The 27,619-nt window shown below is 33.8% G+C and overlaps 3 protein-coding genes across 3 annotated transcripts; 2 read left to right on the plus strand and 1 right to left on the minus strand.

Moving 5' to 3' along the window:
• Positions 1–87: 87 nt before the first annotated feature.
• LOC129806931 (ethanolamine kinase) lies at positions 88–5,505 on the plus strand. Its single transcript, XM_055855800.1, has 4 exons — positions 88–207; positions 309–679; positions 766–1,163; positions 4,764–5,505. Exons 2-4 carry the CDS (start codon positions 539–541, stop codon positions 5,284–5,286), a joined length of 1,062 nt encoding a protein of 353 aa, XP_055711775.1. The 5' UTR covers positions 88–207; positions 309–538; the 3' UTR covers positions 5,287–5,505.
• A 119-nt stretch (positions 5,506–5,624) lies between these two features.
• Positions 5,625–16,146, plus strand: LOC129806912 (acetylcholine receptor subunit beta-like 1). The gene is made up of 5 exons (XM_055855764.1): positions 5,625–5,846; positions 5,937–6,079; positions 6,166–6,457; positions 11,167–12,217; positions 15,735–16,146. Exons 2-5 carry the CDS (start codon positions 6,001–6,003, stop codon positions 15,897–15,899), a joined length of 1,587 nt encoding a protein of 528 aa, XP_055711739.1. The 5' UTR covers positions 5,625–5,846; positions 5,937–6,000; the 3' UTR covers positions 15,900–16,146.
• A 6,332-nt stretch (positions 16,147–22,478) lies between these two features.
• LOC129806951 (uncharacterized) lies at positions 22,479–22,935 on the minus strand. The gene is made up of 2 exons (XM_055855831.1): positions 22,716–22,935; positions 22,479–22,655 (listed from the first exon to the last, which is right to left on the minus strand). The coding sequence occupies exons 1-2, from the start codon at positions 22,920–22,922 to the stop codon at positions 22,494–22,496; spliced, it is 369 nt and encodes a 122-aa protein (XP_055711806.1). The 5' UTR covers positions 22,923–22,935; the 3' UTR covers positions 22,479–22,493.
• Positions 22,936–27,619: the final 4,684 nt, after the last annotated feature.

Raw genomic sequence — 27,619 nt, forward strand, 5'->3', positions numbered from 1 at the left:
AATTCAAATGACGGAAGAGGATCCATCAAAAGATAGTGTTAGATTTTCTAGCAGATTGTCGTAGGACAAGTCCGTGTTGTTAAAACTGCTGGAAACTGTCAGATGAATGTTTGGCAAAATGTGTGCAAAAGAATGCACATTTTCTGAGGCAAATTAGTGATAATTTAATGATAATTACGTGCTAATTGCACAGGGAATGCCAAACAGGTGAGTGTCTCAATCTGATAAAACGTAGATATGTGATTTTCATTGCCAAACTATAGAGTGGGAGCATATTAACTTTTTTGAATTTCTCCTCACACAAACAGTTCAGAAACAGAAGACATCTACACTTGAGGTCATCAGTATTATTTTCTACAGTCAATTGCTGATCCCGCACTGATCATCCATCACTATCAGTCTACTCCCAGCTGTGTTGGCAAGTGTCTGGAGCCAGAGCGCGTGATATTTTTTAGGCAATACTGTAGAAATTTTCTTTGTGATAAAACACGTAAATAGTCGTTCCGGGAATTTCCGGCTTTTATCTTTAATCAATTAAATGGATTCAAAGAGGCTCCTGGAAGAACCTCAAGCCCCCCACATTCCCGTCACTGTTCATGAGGCTACAATCTTCGATGGAGCGCGTGAGATTCTCGAAAAGATCCGCCCAAACTGGAAGCCAGAAGATATTGAGTTCAAGGTAAAAGGAATTCCATTCTACGAGGTCAACTGCCTGTGTTAATTCATTTAACCTCGTCTCAAATTTCAAATGCATTCAACTTGCAGCTATTCACCGATGGCATCACGAATAAACTCGTGGGATGCTTTTATGGAGATCGAGAAGATACTGTCCTGATTCGGGTTTATGGAAACAAGACTGATCTGCTAATCGATAGGACGGCAGAAACGAGGAATATCAAACTCCTACACAGCTACGGCTTCGCCCCTCGACTCCATGCCACCTTTGCCAATGGACTGGCCTATGAGTATGTCCCAGGAGTCACTCTGAATCCTGAAAATGTCACTGATCCCGCCATTTGGACACTCGTGGCCAGGAAAATGGCAAAGATGCACAAAGTGGAGTGTGGGGCCGAAGTCTCAAGGAAAGCTATGCTCAGATGGAAATTAGAGCAATTTCTCAATCTCATTCCCGAGAAATTTAGCCGGAGAGAAATTCATGAAAGGTAAGACTAAAAGTTTTTATCTCAGTGATTCAGTAGCTCCATGATTCATTATAAAATTTCCGGATACAATATCTTCATTACCGGTTTGTTATCGTATTTATAGTTATTGATAACCGATTATGAAAGAGTGATCTCTCGAGTGAACTTTTTATTTTATCTCTATTATTATTTCTGTGTTATCAGTCATTTGAACTTACTATTTTTCCTTCGAAAACACTGAAGCAAATGCTTCAGTAAATAATTCAAAGCTGAACGAAAAAATAAATAAAAATCTACCCAGAGCAAATAGAAGATAGGGTTCTGATGATTTTTATAGCCTTACACTAGACATTGTGAAACATGCAACAACAAAAGCATTTTTTTTATCGTTGACCCACAATTTTACTTTAAAAAAATACCTTGGAATCTTCATTCTGTACACTGAGAGAAATCCGAAAAAGTTAAAATAATATTCCGGAAATGTTAATTTTACCCTGCAGTTTTGATCCGAAATCGGTGTAAATATTATCCTTTTTAGGTGTATTATGGGTTAAAGTTACCCTTTCTCATGTTAATTTTACCCTTAAAAAGGTGTAAAATTAACATAAAAAATGTTGATATATTTTTACACCTAAAAAGTTTTAAAATTATGAGGAAAAAAAGTTAATCGCACCCTCTTTTTTCTCAGTGTATGAAATTTTGTATTGCTGGAATTCACAGTATTTAACGAGTTGTTTATGGTCTGACACCATTCGTATTGGGATGCAATGGGAAGATATTAAATGCCCAACGACTTATATGGACATTTAAAATTTATAAGATGGATGTATGGGGCGCTGGAGCCCCTAAAACTACACAGTAAAAAATAAGTACCATTCTAATAGTATAGGTAATTTTTGACATCTCTATTATAGTGGTAATTTTGGGAAGTGTATTTTTTAAAACGTGTAATCTTCAGTGTGTAATTTTTTTGCGTGTAATTTCCAGCATATTAAATAATATTTCCAGCACGCGAAAAACATTAGTTTTTCGCGTGTAATTTGCAGAATGTAATTTTTAAATAATGTGTAAGAAGGAGTGTGTAAAATTAAAAAAACGTGTAATTTCTGGCGTGTAATTTTATTTCTTTGCAATTTTTCTTTTCACATTTTTCCAAGTATTTTTTCATGGCTGCCAGAGATTTCTCCACGTCCAGCATCAAATTGCCTCGTTTATTTGGAAGGAGGATGTGATTTTGATGACAGATCTGTAAATTAGAAAAAAAAAAACAGTTTTTAAAGATGCAAAATAGAAATTAAAAATTTGTAGTTCCGAGAGCGACATAGACGCGATTGTGAAAAGATGAAGAAAATAAGGAAAAACACGTTTCTTATTACACACACCAATTTTTACACGCTGCAGAATATTTACCACTTTTTAAGTGACACTGTTCCACTTGAAAATTATATGTTTGAATTACACGATGAAAATTTTTACACAAATTATTTTTTACACAAAATTTACCATTTTAATAGTGGTAAAAATCAAAATTTACATTTTTTTAGTGGTAATTTGGAAAATACACGTTATTTTTTTTACACGATTTTTCACTGAGTAATTTAATTATTAAAGAGAGAATTTACCAATAAGTATCACATGTAGCATATGCAGCTTTGCTAATGCAGTATAAATAGAACCTAGATGAATTCTATCGCTCAGAATAAGAAACGAATAACTCGCAGTAGACAAACTTTGCGGGAGAGCGATTTGAAGCTGAGATTTTACATGCAGAGTATAGGATTTTTGAGACTTAAATTCTCTGTAATTTTGAAAATAATTATCTTTCAAGTATAATATGCACAGGGAAGGTAGAGGGTATGAAGAAGTATCCAAAAAGCGAATAAAACGATTTTTGTAAAAAATCGAGTTGTTCGACTTATATTCTGAGTCGTCGAATTATTTTTCCATTCATTTTATTCAATTTTCAAAAATTTTTTTCCTTGTTGAAACACCCTAGTGTTCGGGTTCGATCCCTAGGCGCTCCAAGGCAAGATTCTGAATTTTATTCAGCCACCTTGTCCTAGGTCTGCCTCGAGGTCGACGTGTCCTCATAATGACTTGCATAGCTTTTCTGGGGAATCTTTAGATTTAAGTTTTTACAATTTAATAATTTTTTAGTGAGAGAATTTAATTTTTTTTACAGAACAAATGTGTTTTCTTTCCATAAAAACATGACAAATAAAACAACTCTTAGTGTTTTGTAAGAGTAAAAACGAAAATTAATCTGATGAGTACCTAATAAAAATAGAATGAAATCTTTCCTCATTATTTGTTTACAAAAGTTAAGTTTAAGTGATTGTCAAATTTTCCTGAACTAAGAATGACAAGGAATCAACTTGCTTGAGTTAATCTTTCGTTTCACAAAAAAAATGAACGATAAATCTATTTTATGCCCCTTTACTTCAAACAAAGTTCTCAAGCAATCAAAGCAGAGTAAATTTTGAAAAATATCTCTAATATCGAAATTTAGTGAATCATATCATCTGGAAATTTATTAAATTGTCTTTCTAAGTGCATTAAAATCTCAAAATCGCAAAAAAGAAAGTTAGCTCCTTGTAATTTCCAAGGAGCAAAACGATGAAAGTGCGTTGAAAACCTTCTTAACACTTTTTTTTAATCTTAAAATCTACTTTAAGTCGTAATAATTTAAACATCAAATTAAATATTTAATTTAAAAGAATTATTTTTATTGTGTTCTTTGATTGTCAGCTTTGAAAAGTTTATTTGATTTTTAAGCTTTAGCAAATTCTAGGGGAATGTTGGCATGGTTCGCACTGAGTGAACCTTCAAACAACGCAAATTTTCTCTTTGTTTACAAAGAGCTAGGTCGTCATTTCTTAGCCATAAGATAGATAATTATTAAGCTCATGAGAAGAGATGAGAAATGGTAAGTCAGTTCATTGCAAACGAAGAGAAAATTCATATCGTTTGAAGGTTCACTCTGTGCGAACCATGCCTACATTCCCCTAAATGGAAAATTCTTTAGTCGTTACCTTTTAACGACGAGACACTTTTTATGCACTAAAAAGCAACAATAAAAATTAAACTGAGAAACAAAATCAATGACAAGTCTTACATCTAACCTTGGAAAGTCCAACAGAGCCTGATTCGGTATATTTTGTGCCTCTATGAACGATAGGGACAAAAATAGCCCAAAAATTTAAGTAATTTTTCTGACAATACCAATGAATAATATTTTTCGCTTTATTGAAAAATATTACGTATGAGTATTGTAGTTTTTATTCCCAAAAGGGGTTTGCTTAAAAATAATTGGAAGTATAAAAAATAAATAAAATCAATTATGAATTTGAGAATTTAAAAATTCGCCATTTTTGAGCTCAAATATTTACTACATAGCAAATAGTTAGAGACTTGCAAAAAATATTCTAGAAGATTTCTTCAACCTTCTACTTTACAATTATGTACAACAGACATAAGAAAAAATAACTTTAGGTGGTCAGGAAATATTCTTTATGGGACACCGGTGTTCCAATCGTCCTTAAAGGGTTAATCGATTTAAATTGATCCTTTTTTGGATAATTAGATACTATGTCTAATGTCCTCTAAATATTTTTATCTCAGGGTAAAGGATCAATTTCTCCCTGTCTCTAAACTTCGACAAGAAGTCGAAAACCTCTGTGACCGCTTGGAAACTCTGGGCAGTCCTGTGGTTTTTGCTCACAATGACCTCCTTCTGGGCAATGTTGTGTACACAGAAGCCCTCAACCAAGTCACATTTATTGACTACGAATATGCAGCATACAATTATCAGGCTTTTGACATTGGTAATCACTTTACGGAGTTTGCCGGAATTGATGAGATTGACTACGCGCGGTATCCTTCGCGGGATTTTCAAATGCAATGGCTCAGAGTCTATTTGGAGACATATCAGCATCCACGATGTGTGACTGAGACTGACCTGGAACGTCTCTATGTGCAGGTCAATCAATTTGCTCTGGCTTCACATTTGTTCTGGACCATTTGGGCACTGATTCAGGCAGAGCATTCGACAATTGACTTTGACTTTGTGAGATTTGCACAGATTCGCTATGAGGAGTATCTACAGAGGAAGGAGGACTTTCTGGCATTGTCCTTTGAGAATTAATCTTGCACCAAAGCATTCCAATGTGAATCCCACTGCTTTCTGTTAGTTCCATTTTTTTTTAGAGAAAGACCAAATTGTAATTGAAATTTTATTAGAAGATATTTTGTTGCCAAAATTCTCAATTCTAATCACTGTTTTACCTGAGGCTTTTATAAAAAGATTAAAAAATGTAAATTTTATGGTAAATTCAATAAAAAATAGTTGTAAGTGATAGGAAAAGAAGTTGTTTTTGTTTTTAAGGGGAATTGCGAAGAAAGTGCATGGAAATTGTCCTGCTGATGGGAAATTCTCATGAGGCATGCGTAGGTATTTTGGGACGTGAATTAATCGATAATTTCCCCAAATGGAAAATCCGTCAAAAGGGACACCCATCTCTCTGCCAGAACATTTTCTTCCCTTTTTTCAAAAAAAAAAAAAAATAATCCAAGTTGTGGAAAATAAGGAAACTCTTAAGCAATTTTCAATAGAAAAATAATTAAAGTGTTGGTTGTACTTGAAATTTATAGTGATTTAATAAGGTGTGCAATACAATTTTCAATGTATCTGACGGTGAAAGAATGGTCAGTGAGTGTTTTTGGGAGTGAAAAGGCGTTTCCCTCTAATGAAAAATCACTTATTTTTCATTATCCAAATTTTTTTTCTCCCAACAGATTTTGCTCAGTTTGATGTGAAATAGCCTGACAATATAGCTGAATTGTTTTTCAATTTTTGATAATGTTTCACTTGCTCAAATCACTGAGACTTCTCTCCTGGACCTCCTTCCTTCTCATCTCTGTCTCTCTGCTCAAGTTTGGTAAAGGAAATTAATATCTCTGACTCTGATTAATTTCATGTATAAGGTACTTATTTTCCCGCCTCTCCCTTTCAACCCTTTTGCAGCCAATAGCTCAGAGGATGAGGAGAGATTGGTGCGTGATCTCTTCCGTGGTTACAATAAACTCATTCGACCCGTACAGAATATGACACAGAAGGTGGATGTCCGCTTTGGACTGGCCTTCGTGCAGCTCATCAATGTGAATGAGAAGAATCAGATCATGAAATCGAACGTATGGCTCCGACTTGTCTGGAGTGACTACCAACTGCAGTGGGATGAGGCAGATTACGGTGGTATTGGGGTACTACGTTTGCCCCCTGACAAAGTCTGGAAGCCCGATATTGTCCTCTTCAACAAGTAAGCAAATATTCAGTTCATCTAGCAGATTTCATAGAACAATTACATAAAACTATTTACACAGGAGTAGGGGAAGTAGGGGCATTTTCGTGCAGTCACGTATTTACTCAGTGAGATTTTTTCCGCCCTTTGATAACCCTTTTTGTAACGGATACATCTGAACATTTTTGTTTTAACACAAAAAAAATCTGAAGTAATCCCTTATTACCTCTGAATGTTACTATAATTACCAGAAGTCAGAAGATCATTGAAAATTGTGGAAGAAAAATTAGAAATAGTTCAAACTCTTAAAGTTGATTTTCTATTCAATGGGGTGGGGCAATTATATTCATGACTTTCGAATAGAACTTGAATACTTCAAAAAGATGATATATAAGCAAAACCAAAAGCAAGTGTATTCCATATGAATTACATTTGGGTTTAGAGTTAATTCCAATAATTAAAGAATTTCATTGGTTTTTTGATAAAGAAAATAATAGAACTGCTCAATGTACGACACTTTCAATCAAAATTGGAGCAGTTTTCGAGAAGGAAAAATCCCCTTTGTAACTTACCATCCAAATTAAAAGCACAATATTTCGGCCTGGTTCTTCTCCTGCTTTATTTTCTAGCCAACATTTCTTTGTTAGAAAGTTCCTTCTTCAAGTATATTAAATTGGCGGTGAAAGGGTATCAAGAAAAATGCGTAAATTAACGAAATACGGTGAGCATTTTACTGTCAATGTGATTCTGCCCTAAGTAAAGCCGAAAAATTCACTGGTCATACGAATCCTATTGATAGATCTTGGTTGGGGCATCACACAAAGCATAGCACTTTCTTCGCATTATTATCTTTTCACTAATTTTCTGGGATTCCCAGTCTGACCAGCTTCATGAACACATTGTTCAATAGTGAAAAAGTGTTATAGAGGTAGAATTTCTTGACATTCTATTTCTACCAGCATTTATACATGATCAAACAGCCATCTCGCTGAGATACGCTGGATAGAAAATAAGGAAAGAGATGAATTAGGCTGGATTCCTGCATTTTACATGTTTCATGTTTCCCTATTTAATTTAAAATTCAGAATAGCAGAAAAGGTTTTATTAGTTGCTATATTAAGTATTTCTGAGATAGATTTTTTACTATTTAAAAAAACAGTCAGAAAATAATATTTTTGTCATAATAACTTGTTAATTGTATTTAGTTTATGATAAATTAATTTATTTGCATTTGCTAGCTAACTCTGCCCCGGTCTTCCCTACTTTTAAATTTCAAAACTAAATTGTCGGAATCCTCTTAGAATTCATCCAGTGCTTGATACCTTTTTTGCTTCCCCCCTTACCTACCCCTCTTATCAAGGTCTTAGGCCTTGAGGCCTATTTTGACCAAAATCCAATGTTGGGAGATCCGATATAAAATTATCTATATATGTATTCAAAAATACCAAATCATCAATCAATAATCTTTTTCTATCAACTGTAAAAATAAATAAATAAATAACAGATATAAGTTTGGACCTTACACATCACTAGCCGTACTACGCTTGATACTTTATTATTCTTATAAAGTTACTAGAAAACTGTTGCACTTAGCAGTGGACTTCAATAAGGTACAGTGGGGAAGATTCACATATTCACGGCTTTAGAAAATGTATCTTATTTTTGATAATAAATTTATATCCAGGAATTTTACCGCATATCTTTAAATAGGCAATACCGATTAGAAATTATTTTTAAAGCTTGAACATGTTCAATATTAGTTCATAAACGTTTGGCCAATACGTATTGAAACTACTCCTCCCTTATTATGCCCAACGCACAATAACTTTTGTTTTGTAAACATGTTTTTGACATTTCGTGAGAGTGAGTGAGATCTAGATCTAGTCATCTCGTTTACTCTCATAGGAAATTTTGAAAACATATTTACAAACAAAAGTTATTGTGCACTGAGCATTACAAAAGTTTTGCAAATAATAAATTCTAGAGTTTTCTTGTAGTATTATAAATTCAATTACGAAATTCTAAGTAACATTGGCTATGAAGTTAATTATTTATAGTGAACATAGAACTGAAGAACAGCTTTAGGAACATAAAGACTTCCTTTCCTAGAGATTATGAAAAAATTGAAAAAATGAAACTACCCCTTTCTGGATCCGCCAAACCTCTTCTATTATAAGCGAGAAAAAATTAAAGAAAATAAATTTTATTAAGTAATTGGATCGTAAGATTCTTTATTATCCTTAAGGGGTTAAAGGCGAATGGAATTAAACTTTCGATAAGTTATGTAAAGCAGTGAAAGTAGAGACTAGACTTAAAAGCTCACATAATCTCATGTTAAATTGGTTTTTAAGAAGATCAATAGCAATAGTTAAAATTGTAGTAGTGGATGACGATTGGAAATAGTTCTGCTGACTAGGGTAATTTGTTGAAAGTCGGACAATGAAAGGTGGCTTCAGCCCTCATATAAATAAATTTGAGTCGTTTCTGTGTCTGCCTTACCAAACTTTACATCCTTTTGGTTTATTTTTGCTGAATGTATAAGCTCAGCCTTAAGCAGTTCACTGATGAAATAAGGATTAAATTAAAAACCATTTCAAACGCAAAACAGAAAAACTATTAATCGTAAGCTCTTAATCATATTTTACCAGCTTTTAATAAAATACCAAAGTCAAAGTCGAAATTGCTCCATAAAACTGCTCAACCCTCCCCTAATAAAAAGTTGATAGAGAATCGTGCAAAATATGCGCAATATTTACTTTGAGAGACTGTCCAATTGCCAATTTATAGAGTGTGGCGTAAATTTCAGAAGTGCTTATCATAAAATTTTTACGACTTTGATCTTTGTACTTTTTTCATTTCCGTCTACATTTTTTTTTTATGGGAAGGTTTTTAGGATTCGCACACACTCTGGCTTCGAACTCTTAATTTTTTTTTTAGATTTCTTTAATTAATATGGCCTATTTTCAAAAAATGTGTGACTTGAGACCTTTAAGGTTATAGTCACATTCAAAATCAAGTCTGGTTCATTAAAGAAATTTGGGAAAAATATGTAATGTTCAAAGTCAGAATGTGTGCGAAGCTTTAAAGACTTTCCCCTAGTATAATTGAATTTATTTGTAAATATCTAAAGGGAAGACTTTGAAGACATTATGGCTATTTTACTGATGAATTTAAAAAAAAATATCGAAACGTTATTTAATGTGTTTTAAGAAAATTCAATTATCTTTATTAGTTTTTAATTAAATGTATTATTAAATATATGAAAGATAGTCGATTATGAGAGTTACATTATCCACATTCACTACATGTTGTTATTCATTACGATAATAATATAGGAGAGACCGGGGAGGTTTGGGACAGGGGTAGTGTGGGACAAGGCGATTTTTTCAATTAATTTTTAAAATATATGGGATTTAACCATTACTGTATCGTAGGCAATATTAAGATGTATCTTGACTAAAAGAATGGATATCCTGAGTTTTATTGTTTTAATTCTATGAACATTTTTTTAAAAATTGATAAAAATTTTATATTTTGACGTCTCAGTTTTCCTCTTTGTATTTTATATCAGCGACATATAATCAAAACTTTTTTATCTCATTAAGTAGCAGTGTAATCTGGGAACATATTTTTATAAAAGTTTCAGAGATTATACGCTCTTGTTTTTTACATAAAGGTTTTAAAAACCAGAATTACACGTGGGGATGTTTGGGACACCTGAAAGGGGATGAATGGGACGTTGATTTTCGACAAGATTGTAGGTGGTATGCAATTATTTATTGTAAAAATGAAGAGTGATGCCCAGTTTCTACTGGAAATCTCCCTCTTGTGCAAAGTTTACCAGTGGAGCAGATTTCTCTAACTACAGGGACAATTAAACCATCATTGTCTTGGGAATCAATAATTCCTTCTCAGAGGATATTCGATCCTTGCCCAATCTAGTTAAAATTATTTTTTTCGAAAATTTCTCGAACAAGTTCTCCAGAAAAGGCAAGGCGAGAGCTAATTTAGAAAAATAATGAGAAAACAGGTACAATGCAGTTGTCGTAAAATCAAACAGGAATCCATCAATGAGTTCAAAACTAAGAGTTGCAAGAAAATCTACTCGCCTGAGGAATTTGATAATCATGTTTGCAATATTTAGAATAAAAAAAGGAAAAGAAAGGTAGATGGAAAATAAGAAGAAAATACTTTAAATAATTGATTGACAATAAATGACTCTACTGTACAAATAAAATTGATATTAATTTCTAAGTGTAAATAAAAGATGAAACATTTTTATTTCTATCAGAAATATTTTTAATCTGGTATTTAAAATTAATTAACGTGTTCCAGTAATACAAATTATGCGAGAAAAAACGCGTCCCAAACATCCCCTTTTGCGTCCCATACTGCCCCACATCGGGGAGGTTTGGGACAAAGCGTCAAGTAAAATGTTTTATCTTCTCCAAGAAAACTCAGTTGTTTTCCAAGTTCTATCGAGTACTTTTTATAAAGTCAATACCCATAAGTATCCTATATACTGCATAAAATTGTAATGCACTATCGTGGTTTTTTGGAATAGTATCTCAAAGTCACAACATGAAAAAGTGTCCCAAACCTCCCCGGTCTCCCCTAGTTTCTTTAAAAACTTGATACTTGTGAATTTAGAACACTCATCCTTAATTAAAGAGACAATGTTCTCCTCTATTTAATTTCAATTAATTCTCTTTCAATGTAATTTTCAGCGCTGATGGAAATTATGAGGTTCGTTACAAGTCCAACGTTCTCATCTATCCGAACGGTGAAGTGCTGTGGGTGCCTCCAGCTATTTACCAGAGTTCCTGCACAATTGATGTGACATATTTTCCTTTTGACCAGCAAACGTGCATTATGAAATTTGGTTCCTGGACCTTCAATGGGGACCAAGTATCCTTGGCACTTTACAACAACAAGAATTTTGTAGATCTCTCGGATTACTGGAAATCGGGCACTTGGGATATTATTGAGGTACCGGCGTATTTGAATGTGTACCAGGGTAATGGAAATCATCCCACAGAGACAGACATAACATTTTATATCATAATTCGACGCAAAACTCTCTTCTACACTGTCAACTTGATCCTTCCCACGGTGCTCATCTCCTTCCTCTGCGTTTTGGTGTTCTACCTCCCTGCTGAGGCTGGTGAGAAGGTGACTCTTGGCATTAGTATTCTCCTTTCGCTGGTTGTGTTTCTCTTGCTGGTGTCGAAAATTCTTCCGCCGACATCACTGGTGCTTCCACTAATTGCCAAGTACCTCCTCTTCACCTTCATCATGAACACTGTCTCCATTCTCGTCACTGTCATCATCATCAACTGGAATTTCCGTGGGCCACGCACCCACCGTATGCCCATGTGGATTCGATCAGTCTTTCTCCACTACCTACCTGCCATGTTACTCATGAAGCGCCCTCGCAAGACTCGCCTCCGTTGGATGATGGAGATGCCCGGTATGAGTGTACCCCCTCATCCACATCCCTCCTATGGTTCCCCCACGGAGATCCCTAAGCATCTCAGCGCCATCGGGGCAGCCAAGCAAGCCAAGATGGAGGTGATGGAATTGTCGGATCTCCATCATCCCAACTGCAAGATCAACCGCAAGATGAATTCAGGACCCGAGCTCGGTACTCTCGGGGATCCGTGTCGTCGGGAGAGTGAGAGCTCGGACTCCATACTCTTGTCACCGGAGGCCAGCAAAGCCACGGAAGCTGTCGAATTTATCGCTGAGCATCTCAGGAATGAGGATTTGTACATTCAAGTATGTGTACTTTGTATAGGCTATATTTATTATTATTATTAATCGTATCGGAATATGTTACCGTGGTATCACACTAGATAATTTCACATTAAAATTTTAATGTAATTCAAATTCATTGTTGCTGATATGTGTCCTAATGTGCAATTTTCGTCAAGAGATTTTAGAAATCGATTAATTTAGTGATAAAAAAAGTGGACTTGAGTCACAAAAATTGGTTTAAATAGATTAAAATAGCATAAATATGGTTGATAATTAATGAGCAAATTAATGAGAATTGAGCAAATTTATGAGCAAAATTTGCTCATTAAATTTTCATCAGGTACTACTTTATTCGACTATGTACGGTCTGGTGGAGTGCAATATTTAGTGAAAACGGAGTAAGACCCTATTTCGCCTCTTTCAATTTTTATTCGCTACAACGTTTCGGGAATACGATGTCCCCTTCATCAGGTATAGAATAATTAAGGAAGAAACACGTAAGGTATATATCGTTACACTTGATTTGCACTGGAGTTGGTGGACAAGGTTGGATCACGGAGCTCATCACCATGGAGAGGATAGACACAGAAACGTTGTAGCGAATAAAAATTGAAAGAGGCGAAATAGGGTCTTACTCCGTTTTCACTAAATATGGTACTACTTTATTGCAGTCATTCGGGTAGTTCCTGCGCCACAATTTTCTCACCAATTTATTCGTGATTAAATTGTGATAAAAAGTAGTGCTAATACCTACTTTTTATCGCGCACGAGATGGAGAAAAGACAAAAGATCTTGAAAACGATCGGTGCAGAGGATAAGTAAGAAAAAAGCTAAACAAAAAAAGCTAAACTTCTAGGATTTCGTGGTCAAATGAGATGGTGGCCGAATTAATTGAGGCTGTGCATCAGAAACCGTCATTTGGGTGATATTGGCTCTCTCATTATCGTAGTCTCCTTTTGAAAATAAAGCCCTATGATTTGAAGCAGCTCTTTAAATTCCTCCGTAGTCATCCGGAGAAAATTATTATGTCCAAAAAAATCGCCCCAGAGAATTTCAACGACACCAATGTGAAGGTCGCGTTACGAGCCAATCTCTCGCCCACAACCTCCTTCTTCTCGCTTAGCGGGTCCTTTTGCACGACATAAAAGTAGTGTACAAGAGGAAAACTTCCTCTTCTTCACTAAAATCGCACATTTTCGCTCAAGCAACTGAAATACTTCAAAAACAAAAAGACTCATCTGAAAACCCGTGTGCCGTCGTGAAATTGAGCAATTCTAGCAATGTTTGCTGACTAAATCAGTGATTTCGAGTGGTTCTAGAAGTATTAATGAGCAACTTTTCACTTTAACTTTAATGTGAAATTTTCTAGTGTGATAAGTCCGAATGTAATCATGTTATATTGCTGTTTTATTCCGTGATGAATGAATCAGGTTTTAAGATCAGTTTAGCGAACTCTAACTTGGTCTATTCGAAAATTTGCGTTGTCCGAAATTCTAAATCTTGCAAATTCCAAACCGTATTCTTCTATTGTATTTTGTTTATTTTTTTATTTGGATACGTTTAAGGAGTGGTTTATGTAAACAACTCGTCCAAACACGAAATGGCCTTTGAATCATACCAAATAATGGTGTTATAATATTGAAGCTTAAAAGTGTTCTAGAGTACGTAACGTATTTCCCAACCAATTGGGACAAGTTTAGGTTCGTTGAAAAGGTTTTCGAAATCCTAGCAAGTCTGGATTGGTTACAACTGGTTCTATACAGGAAAAGAATCAGTTATCTATAGAAAACTAAATTTTCACCTGAATAATATTACTCCTCAGCTAACTTAGGTGATCTTTCAAGTGACTTATTAATCGGATCAAATCGGTTATGAATCGGTAAACATTAAACAAAAATGCGTAGTAGAAAAATTATTTTCTGACCTTAAGAAAAATATATGGAATTAAAATTCAATTTGTTCGAGTTGAACTTCAAAGGACGTCTTTAGTTTAATATGGCTTTCACACTAGCGGTTTAGCCCTGTTCTCGAATATTTCTAAATCCTAAATAAGAAGCAATTTTTGAGCTTTTTATTATTTAATGCATCATTTACCATGTAATATATTTTTCAGTGTGTAAATTTTGATTTTTTATTGTTTTTCAAGAAAGATTTGATGAGTGTCCTAATTAATTAGGAGTCCTAATTAATGTCTAATCTTAAGTTAAAATTTTTCCAAATATCCTGCTTGATAAGAAATCAGATAAGCTATAAGCTTTATGCTCAAACCGTAGTTTGTGTGAAGCCGGTGTAATGCCCTAGACTAGACGACATATTTACGAGTTAAGCCGAGAGGTGGTTTAGTGGGAAACTGATGAGAATGTAGTCTAATCATTATTTTGATTATACACTGAGAGAAATCCGAAAAAGTTAAAATAACATTCCGGAAATGTTAATTTTACCCTGCAGTATTGATCCAAAATCGGTGTAAATATTACCCTTTTTAGGTGTATTGGGGGTTAAAGTTACCCTTTTTCATGTTAATTTTACTCTTAAAAAGGTGTAAAATTAACATTAAAAAATGTTGATATATTTTTACACCTAAAAAGTGTTCAAGTTATGAGGAAAAAAAGTTAGTCGCACCCTCTTTTTATTCTCAGTGTACTTACGCTAAGCCGTCTCTAGGCTTAAGTCGTGAGTGTGTCCAGCATATAAGCCTCTCTCACGAGTTCAAGCATTTGACTCTGCAAGACGGGAATACTTTTCTCAGGGGCTTGACATTTCCTATGTTTCCCATATGTTTCTAGCGAGCCAGAAAAACTTTTAAGTTTATTAGCCGTTTTCTGTCATTGTAGAATGAATTAGCTAAAAATACTAATACAAAATAAAAGCCAATTTAATAACGAAGAGGCAACCGGAAACCCTAAATTGGCAACCTACGTCGTTTTGGAGATATCTCGTGAAATGTGTACAAAAACAGGGAAAAACTTACACTAAAAACGGTCGCATTTTTCAGAGATAATGTCACCCTCCTGACATTTCTACCCTCTTTTGCATGAACCAACAATTTACCAGAATTTAACGACAAGATGTCATGTTTTAAAATAAATATTACAATTCAAAATGTTGTGAAAAATAATGTTTCTTCTCGTCAAAGTTTAACGTATTCAAATCTACAAGTCAAGCGACAAGAGCTACAAACCTGGCGTCTTCAGGTACCCTCTAAAATTTTGTTAACATTGTTATCAAATGTAAGAATTTCCTCTTTGTTCTTACGTTATTGTGTTCCACGCATTATCTTTAAATTATTTTAAACTTTCTCTCAATTTAAAATCTCTCCTCAAAAGCTAATTGCATCAAATTCCCTTGCTGAAAATAAATTGAAACTTTTGAGAAAGTTTATGAAAATCTTCTGAGGAGACAACATTTTCAATTATTGCGTCATATGGAAACATTCCAATGTATTTGCAGATGGGAGGAGAGATTTTCTGCGAATATTTCGCATAACTTGGCAAAGAAATTTCCTTAACTTATAAATTTTCATGATTTTCTCTTGTAGACTCGTGAAGACTGGAAGTACGTGGCGATGGTGATCGATCGTCTTCAGCTCTACATTTTCTTCATAGTCACCACAGCCGGCACTGTGGGGATCCTTATGGATGCCCCTCACATATTTGAGTATGTAGATCAAGATCGAATCATTGAGATCTATCGTGGTAAGTGAATTTTCACCAAAGAAAAAGAAAAATTAAACCAAAAAAAATTACAGTAGAAATACGAAAAAACACGTGTTATGAAGCAGTTAACGATCAATGAACAGTTAAAATATCATGATAAAAAATATATAGTAAAAAAAAGTGGATAAAGAATTCTGTTGAATATTTTACGAGCGACGCTTTTCATTATAAGCCTGCAATTTTCACTTCCCCGAGAGATGACACACCTTAAAAAAAAATGCTCTTCCAAAAGAATAAAAGAAAAATAAACAACCAGATAAATTAGATAAAAATTATTAAATGAAAAAGGAGAAAAATAAAAGTATTATAAAATATTGAACGAATATTTAAAAAAATGAGAAAAAAAATCCCCTCATAGAGTTAGTGATTTTTATCAAAATTACATCTTTCCAGAAATTAGTTAATCTTGTTATTTAGAACAAAAAAAATTCTTCCAACGAAAATCCTTGTGATTTATTTGCGACGAAATTTGCCAAAAAAATGTATTTTCTAAAATGATGTGGTTCTGCATTTGGTAAAAAAATAAGGTTTTTCTAATAGGATTTTTCTTATGACATATGGAGCTATTACATTGAAAATTAATTTTCAAAAATATTTAAAATAGTAAAATTTCGGTAAAATTAAAGCCAAATCTGATTGAAGATTAAAAGAAGGATATTCTCAATCATTTATGGAGCTTAATAATTTTTATTTAGAGTGTGAGAGTGACATTATTAATCCATTAAGTCTTGATGATTTTTGTCGATTTTTCTAGTTTTTATTTCTCATCTGTTTACAGTTGGGTTTGGGTGTAGGTTTTTAGATAGTCAAATCAATCAAGAATATAAATATTTATGGGAAATTCGAGTATGTACTAAAAGATTGTTTCGATCCTGAATCCTTGCTCACAATTTGGCGAAAGTTTTTCACGCCAATTGAAAAATAATTATGTTCTATTGTCTTTCAATCGTATTTTTTCAATCCTATTTTTCTCTATCTCGAAAAAAAGTGTTTTTCAATCAGTTTATTAAAGCTCAAAAAATTAATAGGCAGTTCATAAGTTGTGCTATCTTGATTCGCCTTATTACAGGTTCTTGTAGGGTGGCGGCATTATTTGTGGTCTGTCTTTACTTATGGATTCCTCGCAAAAAACTTCACCTTTTGGCACAAAACGATTTCAAGTTTTGTGACAAAAATTGCGACGAGGCCATAAGGCAGACTACAAGTAATGCTCCCACCCTAAATGGAAGATTTGTCCCAGATTTCCTTATTTTAATACCACAAATGGGATTTGAAAGTAATTTTCTAAAAGATTTTTTTTAGCTAAAAAAGTCTCTTCTCAAAATATTGATCAAAATACCTTACGAGTAATATAATATTAATTGAATTTCGGATAAACATTAGTTATCCAGTTACGAACCGGTTCATAACCGATTGGAATCGAAGAATTTTGAGGTATTTTTTTTATATTTAATTTTTTTATTATATTATTTCCAAGAAAAAGAATTTGTTTTCAGTTTTCCATCTATCGTCAGTTGAACCAACATTTGTCGTAACTTTCTTTTTGACAACTTTTCAGGAGACAAAATTTTCAATTTAGCTTTTTTTGTTTTAGAAGTGTTCCCTTTCAAAGTAAAATTACAAGAAAACAACACCGAGAAAAATTTGGATGGTATTTTCTACAAATCGTGTCTTTAAATTCTACTGCCTCAAAAGATAGTAGAAAATACCATCCTCCATAGATACTTTCCTTTAGAATCTACCATCTTGACATTTTAAAATTTACTATCCTATGGATAGTAAATTCTAACAGCCGGATGGTAAAATTTACTATCCTAATTTAGATTTTACCTTGACCTCTCTTAGATTCTAATATTCGGGAAGTAAATTTTACTGGCCGCATATTAGATGTTAAAATTTAACTGGAAGACAGTAAATTTTAACGGAGGATAGTAATTTGGATTGAAATTACTATCCAAGCCAGTAAAATTTGCCATCCTGCTGTTAGAATGTCATTTTGGAATATCGTGTGTGCCGATGCAACAGTTCCCGATATGCTAGGAATTCGTGGCGCAGCTGGAAGATGCTGGACTGCCATCACAAAGGTCGCGTGTTCAAATCTCGGCGGAGTCGTCAATTTTCACGCACCAAAATGGCTTGAAATACAGAGAATGTCATCCAAGAAGGGCCCCAAGCCCTCAAACAATGGCCAAAAATCAATGAAAATAAGGAAAAATAAATTTTTCCGGCATTTTTCATTCTAATATCCTGCTAGTAAAATTTACTATCCTGCCAGTAAAATTTACCATCCGGCTAGTAAAATCTAATATCCGGGATATTAGAATTTACCATCCGGCTATTAGAATTTACTATCCATGCAATAGATTCTACAATTTTTGACAGTCCAATTTAATATCGCGTTTGCTGGGTGACTTTTTTACTATCCGGCCATTAGAATTTTGTATGGAGGATGGTAAATTTTACCATCCACATTTTTCTCGGTGAAGTAAGCTAAAGAAGTTACGACAAATGCTGATTGGAAAGAATTTTGTATGGAAATTTGTCGTAAGTTCACCAAAAATGAAAGTTTCTACAAATACTGATCGATCATTTTATTAATTAAAGGCACGTACAAAAAAATTACTCCCTCCGTTCCGAAATAAGTCGTACGTTTGGGGAAAACTTAGGGATTAAGGAATGGTTTCAGAGAATGTTTTTGTTATTTGCAAATATCTTGTGTATGAACTATCCTCCATGTTCAGGGATAATATGGGGATCCTATCACGATGGTAAGTTGAGGAATCGATATGTTGGAGTTGTCCATTTTTCGCGTTTTCTTAAAGAGATCCGGTAGATAGTTAACTACTACAAGATGAACTGTGACTAACATTCAATTCAATTCAATTCAATTTATTGATAAAGAATAGGACAATCTGTCCTCTATACAATTAGCTTAGCTTCATAAAATTTAAGAAGTTTTAAATTTAGAAAAAAAAAAAAAGCAGAAGAAGAAAAAAAAAAGGCTCATGTGGGGCACGAGGAGCGCGCGGCACCAACAAATCTAAGGATAAGCTCCCTCTTCCGCTCGCGAGGTAAATTATTCCAAAGAACGATTCCCTCAACAAATAGGGAGTCGCGGAGAATGCGACAACATCATAGGCTAGAATTTGTTCTAAATTTTTAGTATGCACAAGTAGAACTCAACAGTTATTACCGATATGACATCTTTTATTGCTTAAGTTTTGCAGAATCAGCAATAAAAAGAACATCCTTTTTTTATGTGTTCGAATATCTGGATGCAAAATGCTGAGAGATGGGGACTTGGGACCTTCTCAGCGGACCCCCCATAAGTTGACCCTGGGACAATTTATATGTTTCTCTAAAACATATCCAGAATTGAAGAAAAAAATCGCACGACTTGTTTTCGAGAAATCCCCAAAAAATAAGATTTTGGAGGGGAAGGGACGGAGTGGGGGCAAAATAAAGAAAATATTAATGGTCCCAGGGTCAACTTATGGGGGGGGGTCCCCCGAAGGTCCCAAGTCTGTATCTCTCACCATTCTGCACCTATTTTAGATTGAAAATAAAACGCCAAAAATAAGACATTTTTAGGACATTCGTTCCTCAACATATCATCAAGACTGGACCCCAATTTTAGTACTGGACATTAGCAATAGTTCTTTACAAGAGACAATTGTTGATACACAAAACATTTACCAACAAACTTTCTCTTAATCCCAATTTTTCCCAAACGTATGACTTATTTCGGAACAAGAATTTTTCCCAAACGTACGATTTATTTCGGAACGGAGGGAGTATTTAAAATAATTTTTTTTAAGGGTTAGGGGAAATGCTCATAATTTTGTCCAGTTTCTTATTTTGGACACTTTGAGGATAACATTGGACACTAAAAATAAATTGATTAAAATGATGGATTTTTATTCCAATATTTGATGAATAATGAATTCTATCTAAATATTTGTTCTTTTTGGAAGATTTTAACACTAAATACGTTAAATTTTGAATATGATTTGAGTTGAAATTGCTTTGTTGAAAATACAGTGTGAGCAATTGCTTACGAGAAATATGACAGAACTTCGTGGCTTACTTCAGTCTTATTTAGTTTTGGTGAAGTACTAACAAAGTTTGTTCGCTGTTTTTGAGTGATATTATTGAATATTCATTGAATATTTTGTTGATTCACGTTACTGATGATTTGTACATTTGACCTGAAGTGAGATTTGCCTTGTGAATTATATTTTTCGTGTGAAAAATGGGAAATTTTTTAAGACATTCACCAGTGAGGTGATGATTCTTATTTTGGACAGGTGTTTTTCTCACGAAATTTCGTGAAGTTTTAGCTTTTGTGATGACTAGGTTGGACAAATGCCTGGAGAAACACAGGAGCATCATCTCTACGAAAGAGATGTAGCGAGAAATGCCTTGAAAGGCTCCCGGAAAGGTCAGAGAATGAGCTAATCCGCACGTACTTGGAGCACCGAAGTCAACTCACTTTAATGAATGATATGGAAAGTTTCCGGGCTTCTTGTGACATTCTACGTTTCCCTTACATGAACAGGAAGAGGACTTGGTAAGATTGGTTCACGAAATGAAGGACAATGGGCATCCTATTGAGGCGGATTAGCTGTCCAAATTTACAGCCAAGTTGGACAAATTAATAAACAAGTTGTCCAAAATAAGAGCCAAGGTCACCTCTACTTATCAATTCATTTTTAAACGTATTAAAACTAATTTTAATAAAAATAAGACGATAAATAGCTTGCTAAGTTTCTAAACAACCCTTCTGAAAAGAGAGTAACAAGAAATGTCAATTAGCATAGAAAATATCGCACTTCAAACTTGGAACTTCGATGCTTATAAGCAGACTGTCCAAAATTATAAGCACTTCCCCTATAAGTTTCTTTTTATCAAGTGAGTTTAATAAAAAAAAATTACGAAGATTCCGAATAATGTATATTTCTCAAAATCACAAAAATTAAGTAAGATTTGGCGGTAAAGGTCATGGTAAAGGAAATTCAGCTTGGGTCTTAACAATTCAGCTTAGGTCTTTGAGCCTTAACAATTGTATGGACTAAATATTTTTCCCAAAAATTTCGTCTGTTAAAAACTAGTGTAGTCACGCCATAAAGCGTCATTTAAATCAATATTTGTCGTAACTTCCTTTTGACAACTTTTCAGGAGACGAAATTTTCAGTTCAGCATTATTTTTCTTAAAATTTAACCCCGAATGCGATACTTTTGAGTCAAAATAATAAAAGTGGCATTAATAAACTGTAAGTTAACTCGAGAAAATCTTTATAAAATTATTTAAAAGCTGAGATATTGAGATATATGTTCGATTAAACACAATAAGATTTTATCGTAACTTCCATCGTTTATAAAGCCGTAACTTCCAATGTATGGAGAACTTGGAAGTTACGACAATTTTCAAAAACACATTATATCAATTTTAATTATTCAAGTGACAATGAGTGCCTTTATTTCACAAAATTAATTAATTAAACTGTTATCCCTGTCCCTAAAAGCTTTTATTTCATAAATTTTGTGCGCTGCGTCATTTGTTATGTTTTGAATTAATGACAGATGGGCTGGGATTTTTTCTCACTTTTTTCTCACAAATATCGAATTAAAATGATTTAATGTTGCATTATTCGTACTGTCTTTGGATATATGGAAGAGTTTGTGAACGTTTTACTGAGAAATATTAAATTTTTGCTGCAAATTACAAGCCATGCAAACGAGCAAAAGAAGTTACGGCAAATGCTGATTATAGCAAATTTTGTATGAAAATTTGTTGTAACTTCCCCAAAAATGGAAGTTACGACAAATTCTGATAAATTTTTTAAGGGCACTTACGATAATTTTTGTTTAAAATAAATTTTAATGGGCTTATAAAAGTTTCTTTTCTCAAGTGAGTTTAATAAACAATATTACTCTGATTCAAAATAAGTAATCCCAAAATCGCAAAAATGAAGTTACGACAAATGCTGATTTAACTGACGAAAGGTCAACATTAAGATCCATAGGCTCAAGCTGAACCTCGAGGATATTTAACCTGTAAAATTTGGCGTAAAATGATCTCTGAAAGGAAATTTGTCAAAAGAACCTTTAATCCTTGATACTAAACTCTTAATGAAGAATGGTTTTGGCTGATCTTTTGCCGTCTAATTTTACGAGATAAATATTGTCGAGGATCGGTTTAGTTTATTTGAAGCCTTATATGAATGGTCATTTAAGTTTACAATCTTCGAAAGTCTACAAAGTATACTGAATAAAAAGTTAAAATAAATAGGGCTTAAAATACATTTTTGAAACAGATTTTAAACGGATTTCTTTTTATCATTTTCTTTGTATTAATAATATTATTATTATATATAATGAAGGTTACATTTTGGAACTGTATTTTGTCGCCAATACATTAAAGTTTATTAGAACGCTAGTATTAGTGCTTCTAACACCATGTAGATTGTTATTCCTTAAATATCCGCGCCAAAAAATTAAAATTAAAAAAAAATCGAATTGTGATTTTTTTAAAAACTGAATTGTTATCCTGAAGATTTGCAGGTGTCTGGGTATCGTATTTACACGTGATATAGTGAAAGTCTTACCCCAAAGAAATCCATATCCGGCTCCCTTGTATCATTCTTCTCATCAGACCTTCTGGCTAGTTTCTGTCTGTATACTTCAATGTGCTCTTCTACAGTCCTCGGCGACTCATCCCAAGTGTTCCAATCTCTTTCCGGCTACCGAGAAAGTCAAAAAATTATTCTCAAGAAGCCAATGAAATTGATAGCAATCTTCACCTCATTCTTATTTCTAGAGCTCCTGTGGCTAGTTACGACACTAACAGCCTGAAGTACTTCATCGCCAGAGTCCAGAGATTGTCCTCGCCGGCGAGAGAAGCAGAGAGCACGTCTGAAGAGGGTTAAAATTCCCAAAAACAGGCCCTTCAGCTTCACAAACACATAACTTATCATTTTTATTTGAGAGACTGGGTTTGGTGAATTCATCGATGTCAAAGACAATCGAGGATTTTATCGGGTTTGGGTTTAGTCGAGACGCGCACTGTTGTTACCATGAGTTCTCTTTGAGACTTTCAAAATGTACTTGTAACGACTTCTGTTAACCCTTCAGTTCGTTTCGGTTGTATACTATATTAGTATATTAGAACCTCTATTTACTTACAAAATATAACTGTTGTCTCCTTGAGTTCCAGCAGTAAAAAAATTATTGAACCTTACTAAATATGTTATCAATTAATTTCGTCATTTGGATTAACAATTGTCGTAACCTGCTCTTAAAGGAAATTAGCAATTCTTTTATTAATGTAAGAAGTACTTGTATTTCTATTAAAATACAGGAATTTCTTTCAATTTGTTCAATTGAAATTATTACGATAATTGCTGATCCAAGCAACGATTTTTTTAATTAAAAATTATCATTTTTTAACAATTTTAAGTGTAAATCCTTAATATGAGACCATTTTAATTTTTTTCTCTGCAATATATTGATTAGTAATATATCAAGAGATGAGGATTTTAATTAACTTTACGGTAGGCATGGGAATCATTTTCATGAGACTCTCCCCATTAAAGGCCATTAAATTAGACAATATACTAAGCCCTAAAATAACGCTAAAGGGTGAAAAAAAAATCGCAGCAAAAATGCTCCTGAAACACGAGTAAAATGGGCAAAATTTAATGAAAAGTGACTGTGCGAGAAAATATCTCACAGTAAAAAGCACCGAATTTCTCCCTTGAAGGAAAAAGACCTGCGAGATGTAGAAAAAGTTTGATAATTTTGTTTTCTTTTATTTTTTTTCCTCACCCACGCTCCGGTTTTTCACAATTACATTGACCCATGGGAAAATAGCCGGAGCGGAACCCTTTGCGTGTTTTATACTTCACCTCTTGGTGGCTCATTTTGTCTTCCTTGAGTGTCTAAAATGAAAGAGGACTCGTCATTTGGTATGATGGAACAAAGAACAAAAAAAAAGTTCAAATCTCATTGGAAAAAGACACCCGTAGAGAGAATTTTCAGCATCAAAATCACTAAATTCGGCAGAAAAAGTTTCTTGTAATGATTGTCAATGGTGAAAGTATTCGGAAAATTGTTTGAGAATAAAGAGGTTATTTAAAGAGCGAAGGTCTTGATTTGGAATAAAAAAAATGTTTTATTTTAATTTAATATCTTAAATTAATAATTAAAAATTATTTGATAAAAAATAAAATATTGAAACAAGATTAATATTAAGATAGTTGAGTCCAACTTCCCAGACGAAAGCGATGAAAGCTCCCTTATTCGTAGATTTTATTATAGTGATCGTACATTCTGTACATAGGTCCGTATATGGGAAGATGGAACTGGAAGTGTTCTATGTTTACAGAGAGAGAGAGAGAGCGAGAGAGAATAGGAGTAGGAGAACCTAGTTATTCTTATTGTTATACCCTAGAGACACGACTTAACACTAAACCTACCAAGAAAGACCCGGTCGAATTGACCGGTTTAAAATTAACACATATTAAAACGGTACAATGTCACTATCAACCTTCATGAATTTCTTATAATATGAATGAAATATATTTTTCAGTATTTGAATATTAATTTTTCGCTCTTTTCCAAGACAAATTTGTTGAGTATCCTACCCCACAGCGGTTTGTCATTTGACCGAAAAATGACCAAAAACGGTCAGTAGGTTTAGTGTTAAGCCGAGACACGGTTTAAATATTGATCGGATTACATTTCCATCAGTTTCTGACTAATCCGTCTTTTGGCTTAAGCCGAGAAACGGCTTAACCATTTAAAGGCGATTGGAACACCGATGTCCCATAAAGAAAATAATTTTTCCTGACTACCTAAAGTTATTTTTTTCTTATGTCTGTACATAATTGTAAAGTAGAAGGTTGAAGAAATCTAGAATATTTTTTACAAGTCTCTAGCTATTTGTTTTGTAGTAAATATTTAAGCTAAGAAATGGTGAATTTTTAAATTCTCAAATTCATAAATTATTTTATTTATTTTTCATACTTCCAAGTTTTTTTAAGCAAACCCTTTTGGCAATAAAAACTACAATACTCATACGTAATATTTTTCATTAAAGCGAAAAATATTATTCATTAGTATTGTCGGAAAAATTACTTAAATTTTTGGGCTATTTTTGTCCCTATCGTTCATAGAAGCACAAAATACACCGAAACAGACTCTGTTGGACTTTCCAAGGTTAGATGTAAGACTTATCATTGATTATGTGTCCCAGTTTAATTTTTATTTTTGATTTTCAGTCCGTAAAAAGTGTCTCGTCATTAAAGGGTTAATGAGTAGGAAATAGATAGTCAAATCATTACTTTGATTGCAATTAAGTTAAACCGTTTCTCGGCTTAAGTCGTATGTGTGTCTAGGGCATTAAATTTCCTGTTGGTGGATTATAAACTTAATTTGTTTGTGTTCTTATTTAGCGTCTGCCGCCAACTTACCCGTAGTAATGGGTTGGTATCCGAAATTCGGGTGTAAAAATACTAATTTAGGTATTAAATATCATCGAACTTATATACATATTTTATTTCTATTCAATAAATTACTTATTTATACTTATTCAGTCTTTCCCTGATTAGGGATCAGTGAAAATATTGCTTATTATCTTAGATTTTATATTATGTCCGACGCACAATAACTTTTCTTTATTAAACATGTTTCTGACATTTCTATGAGAGTGAGTGAGACCTAGATCTAGTCATCTTGCTTACTCTCATAAGAAATTTTGAAAACATATTTACAAACAAAAGTTATTGTGCGTTGGACATTATGAGTTAAGTCTCCTTCTCTCTAAAGGGAGAATAGCTTTCATGAAATTTGTAAATATTAAAAGAATTCAGTAAAAGAGACCCCAAATGCCACAAAGTCCTTTGATTGAGTAACCTCTCGAAGCTCGTAGATTCTTCGACGCCAAAGTCAATGTGGTAAGATGAGAAAAAGGCGTGAGATCAGGGTGCTCAAGTATCTTATTAATTTTGGGGATTAAGGCAATAAGCATAGCTTCTTGACTTGCTATAGGCATCTTTCTTATTGATTCAAATATTTCTTGAAGAGCACAGACACTCGAGTCACTCCAGGGCCAAGATTTGGGAGCCAAGTAATAAATCATTAAGCACCCACAAATCGTACGAGTGGTTACTGAATAATCTTTTAATAATTCACAAGTGTTTCACACTTGAAAGCTTCCAAAAACGCGTTAGAGAATGGATCCTCTGAATCACTCATACGATTTATTTGTTGGTTTGGGCGGAAAGGTAAAATTTTCCAGCTGAACCTTACCTCCTAAGGTATCTCTTTTGTGGAGGCTGTAAATTCATCACACATTTGATGTATTTTGTATGAGACATTTTTACCATCTGTCTCGGGATTTTTCTTCGTTCTTCCACAGTGGATACATAGAGCAGCTACTCTATCAGCCCTTAAGCCGCGCCGTAAGATAACATTTTACGTTGGAAAGTTGAGGGGTTGTGCTAACATTAGGACCATTAGCAGCAGAAAAAAGGAAGCTCTTTTGCGCCTCAACCAGCATTATTCAAACATGTTCTTTTCACTTTACCCCAGTACCATTCGCATGTCTTATTTGTTTCTGCCATCATCCCAATACTCGACAGGGCATAAAGCCAGCCAGAAAAGATGTAAAAGACAGCCTTACGACATCATTTGTAACTGTCGACGAACACATGCAAATTAAATTCACTTCCCTGACTTTGGGCCAGGAGCAAAAATTCATCAGGTCAAACTAATTTTTTCTACTTCTCAGCAAGGCAATTTTTTTTCTCTTAGCCCAAGTCCATGACAACAAGTGTTCAGAATGAGGAAATGCCCGCAATATATCCTTCGATACTAAATAATACTTCACAGGAATAAATTGTGTCTAATTAAGAAGCCCTTTAGGAAATCTAAAAATATCACAGAGGCGTTCATTGTTCCCATTTTAGGATTTTGAACATATCCGTATTTCTAAGTTATCCCTTTGGGGAACTGTAAATTGAGAAATATTCCATTACCACAGAGCTTTCCCTTTAAGCTAGAGTTTTTCAATCAAAACAGATTGATCATTTTTCTTCCAGTCGAACAAGCGGAAAAGTCTTAAGAGGAGTCGCACTATAGAAATTTTGGGAAGGGCTATTTCTTCCTGATGTTTTGTGCTTGGCCCTCGGGGGATAAATTTAAATTAGATTTCGGAAAATACAATGGGAAGATTCACCGAAGCATAATAAGATTTTCCGTAAATGTGAAACATAATACATGGGCTTTATACATATAATTTCATTATATGTTAATTATGTAACTGACACCTAAAGTTGGTTTTCAGATTCATTGTTTAAAGTTTAAACAAAACACCATTTTAAATGTGTCTTAACAACAAAATAACACGCGGAAGCATTGGATTTAGAGTAAATTAAAAACAATTAATTAATTTCATTATATCAACTTAAGTCAAAGTTTTAGCATAAAAGTCGGATATTTTGAAATGATTTTTTGCAATTAGAGAACTGAAGATGCCTTGTTAAACTTTAATCTTTAAGAGCCAGTGGAACACCGGTGCTTCAAGCAAAAACAAAAACCTTTTTCTGCCTATTTAAGGCGTCTACACATTGGCAGCTATTTTCGTCAAAAATTGCGTTTTTGACAGAAATTTGACGTTTCCCCCTACAACGCTGCAGGGAATTTC

This window comes from Phlebotomus papatasi, chromosome 3 (genome assembly GCF_024763615.1).
Source record: "Phlebotomus papatasi isolate M1 chromosome 3, Ppap_2.1, whole genome shotgun sequence".
Taxonomy (NCBI): Eukaryota; Metazoa; Arthropoda; class Insecta; order Diptera; family Psychodidae; genus Phlebotomus; species Phlebotomus papatasi.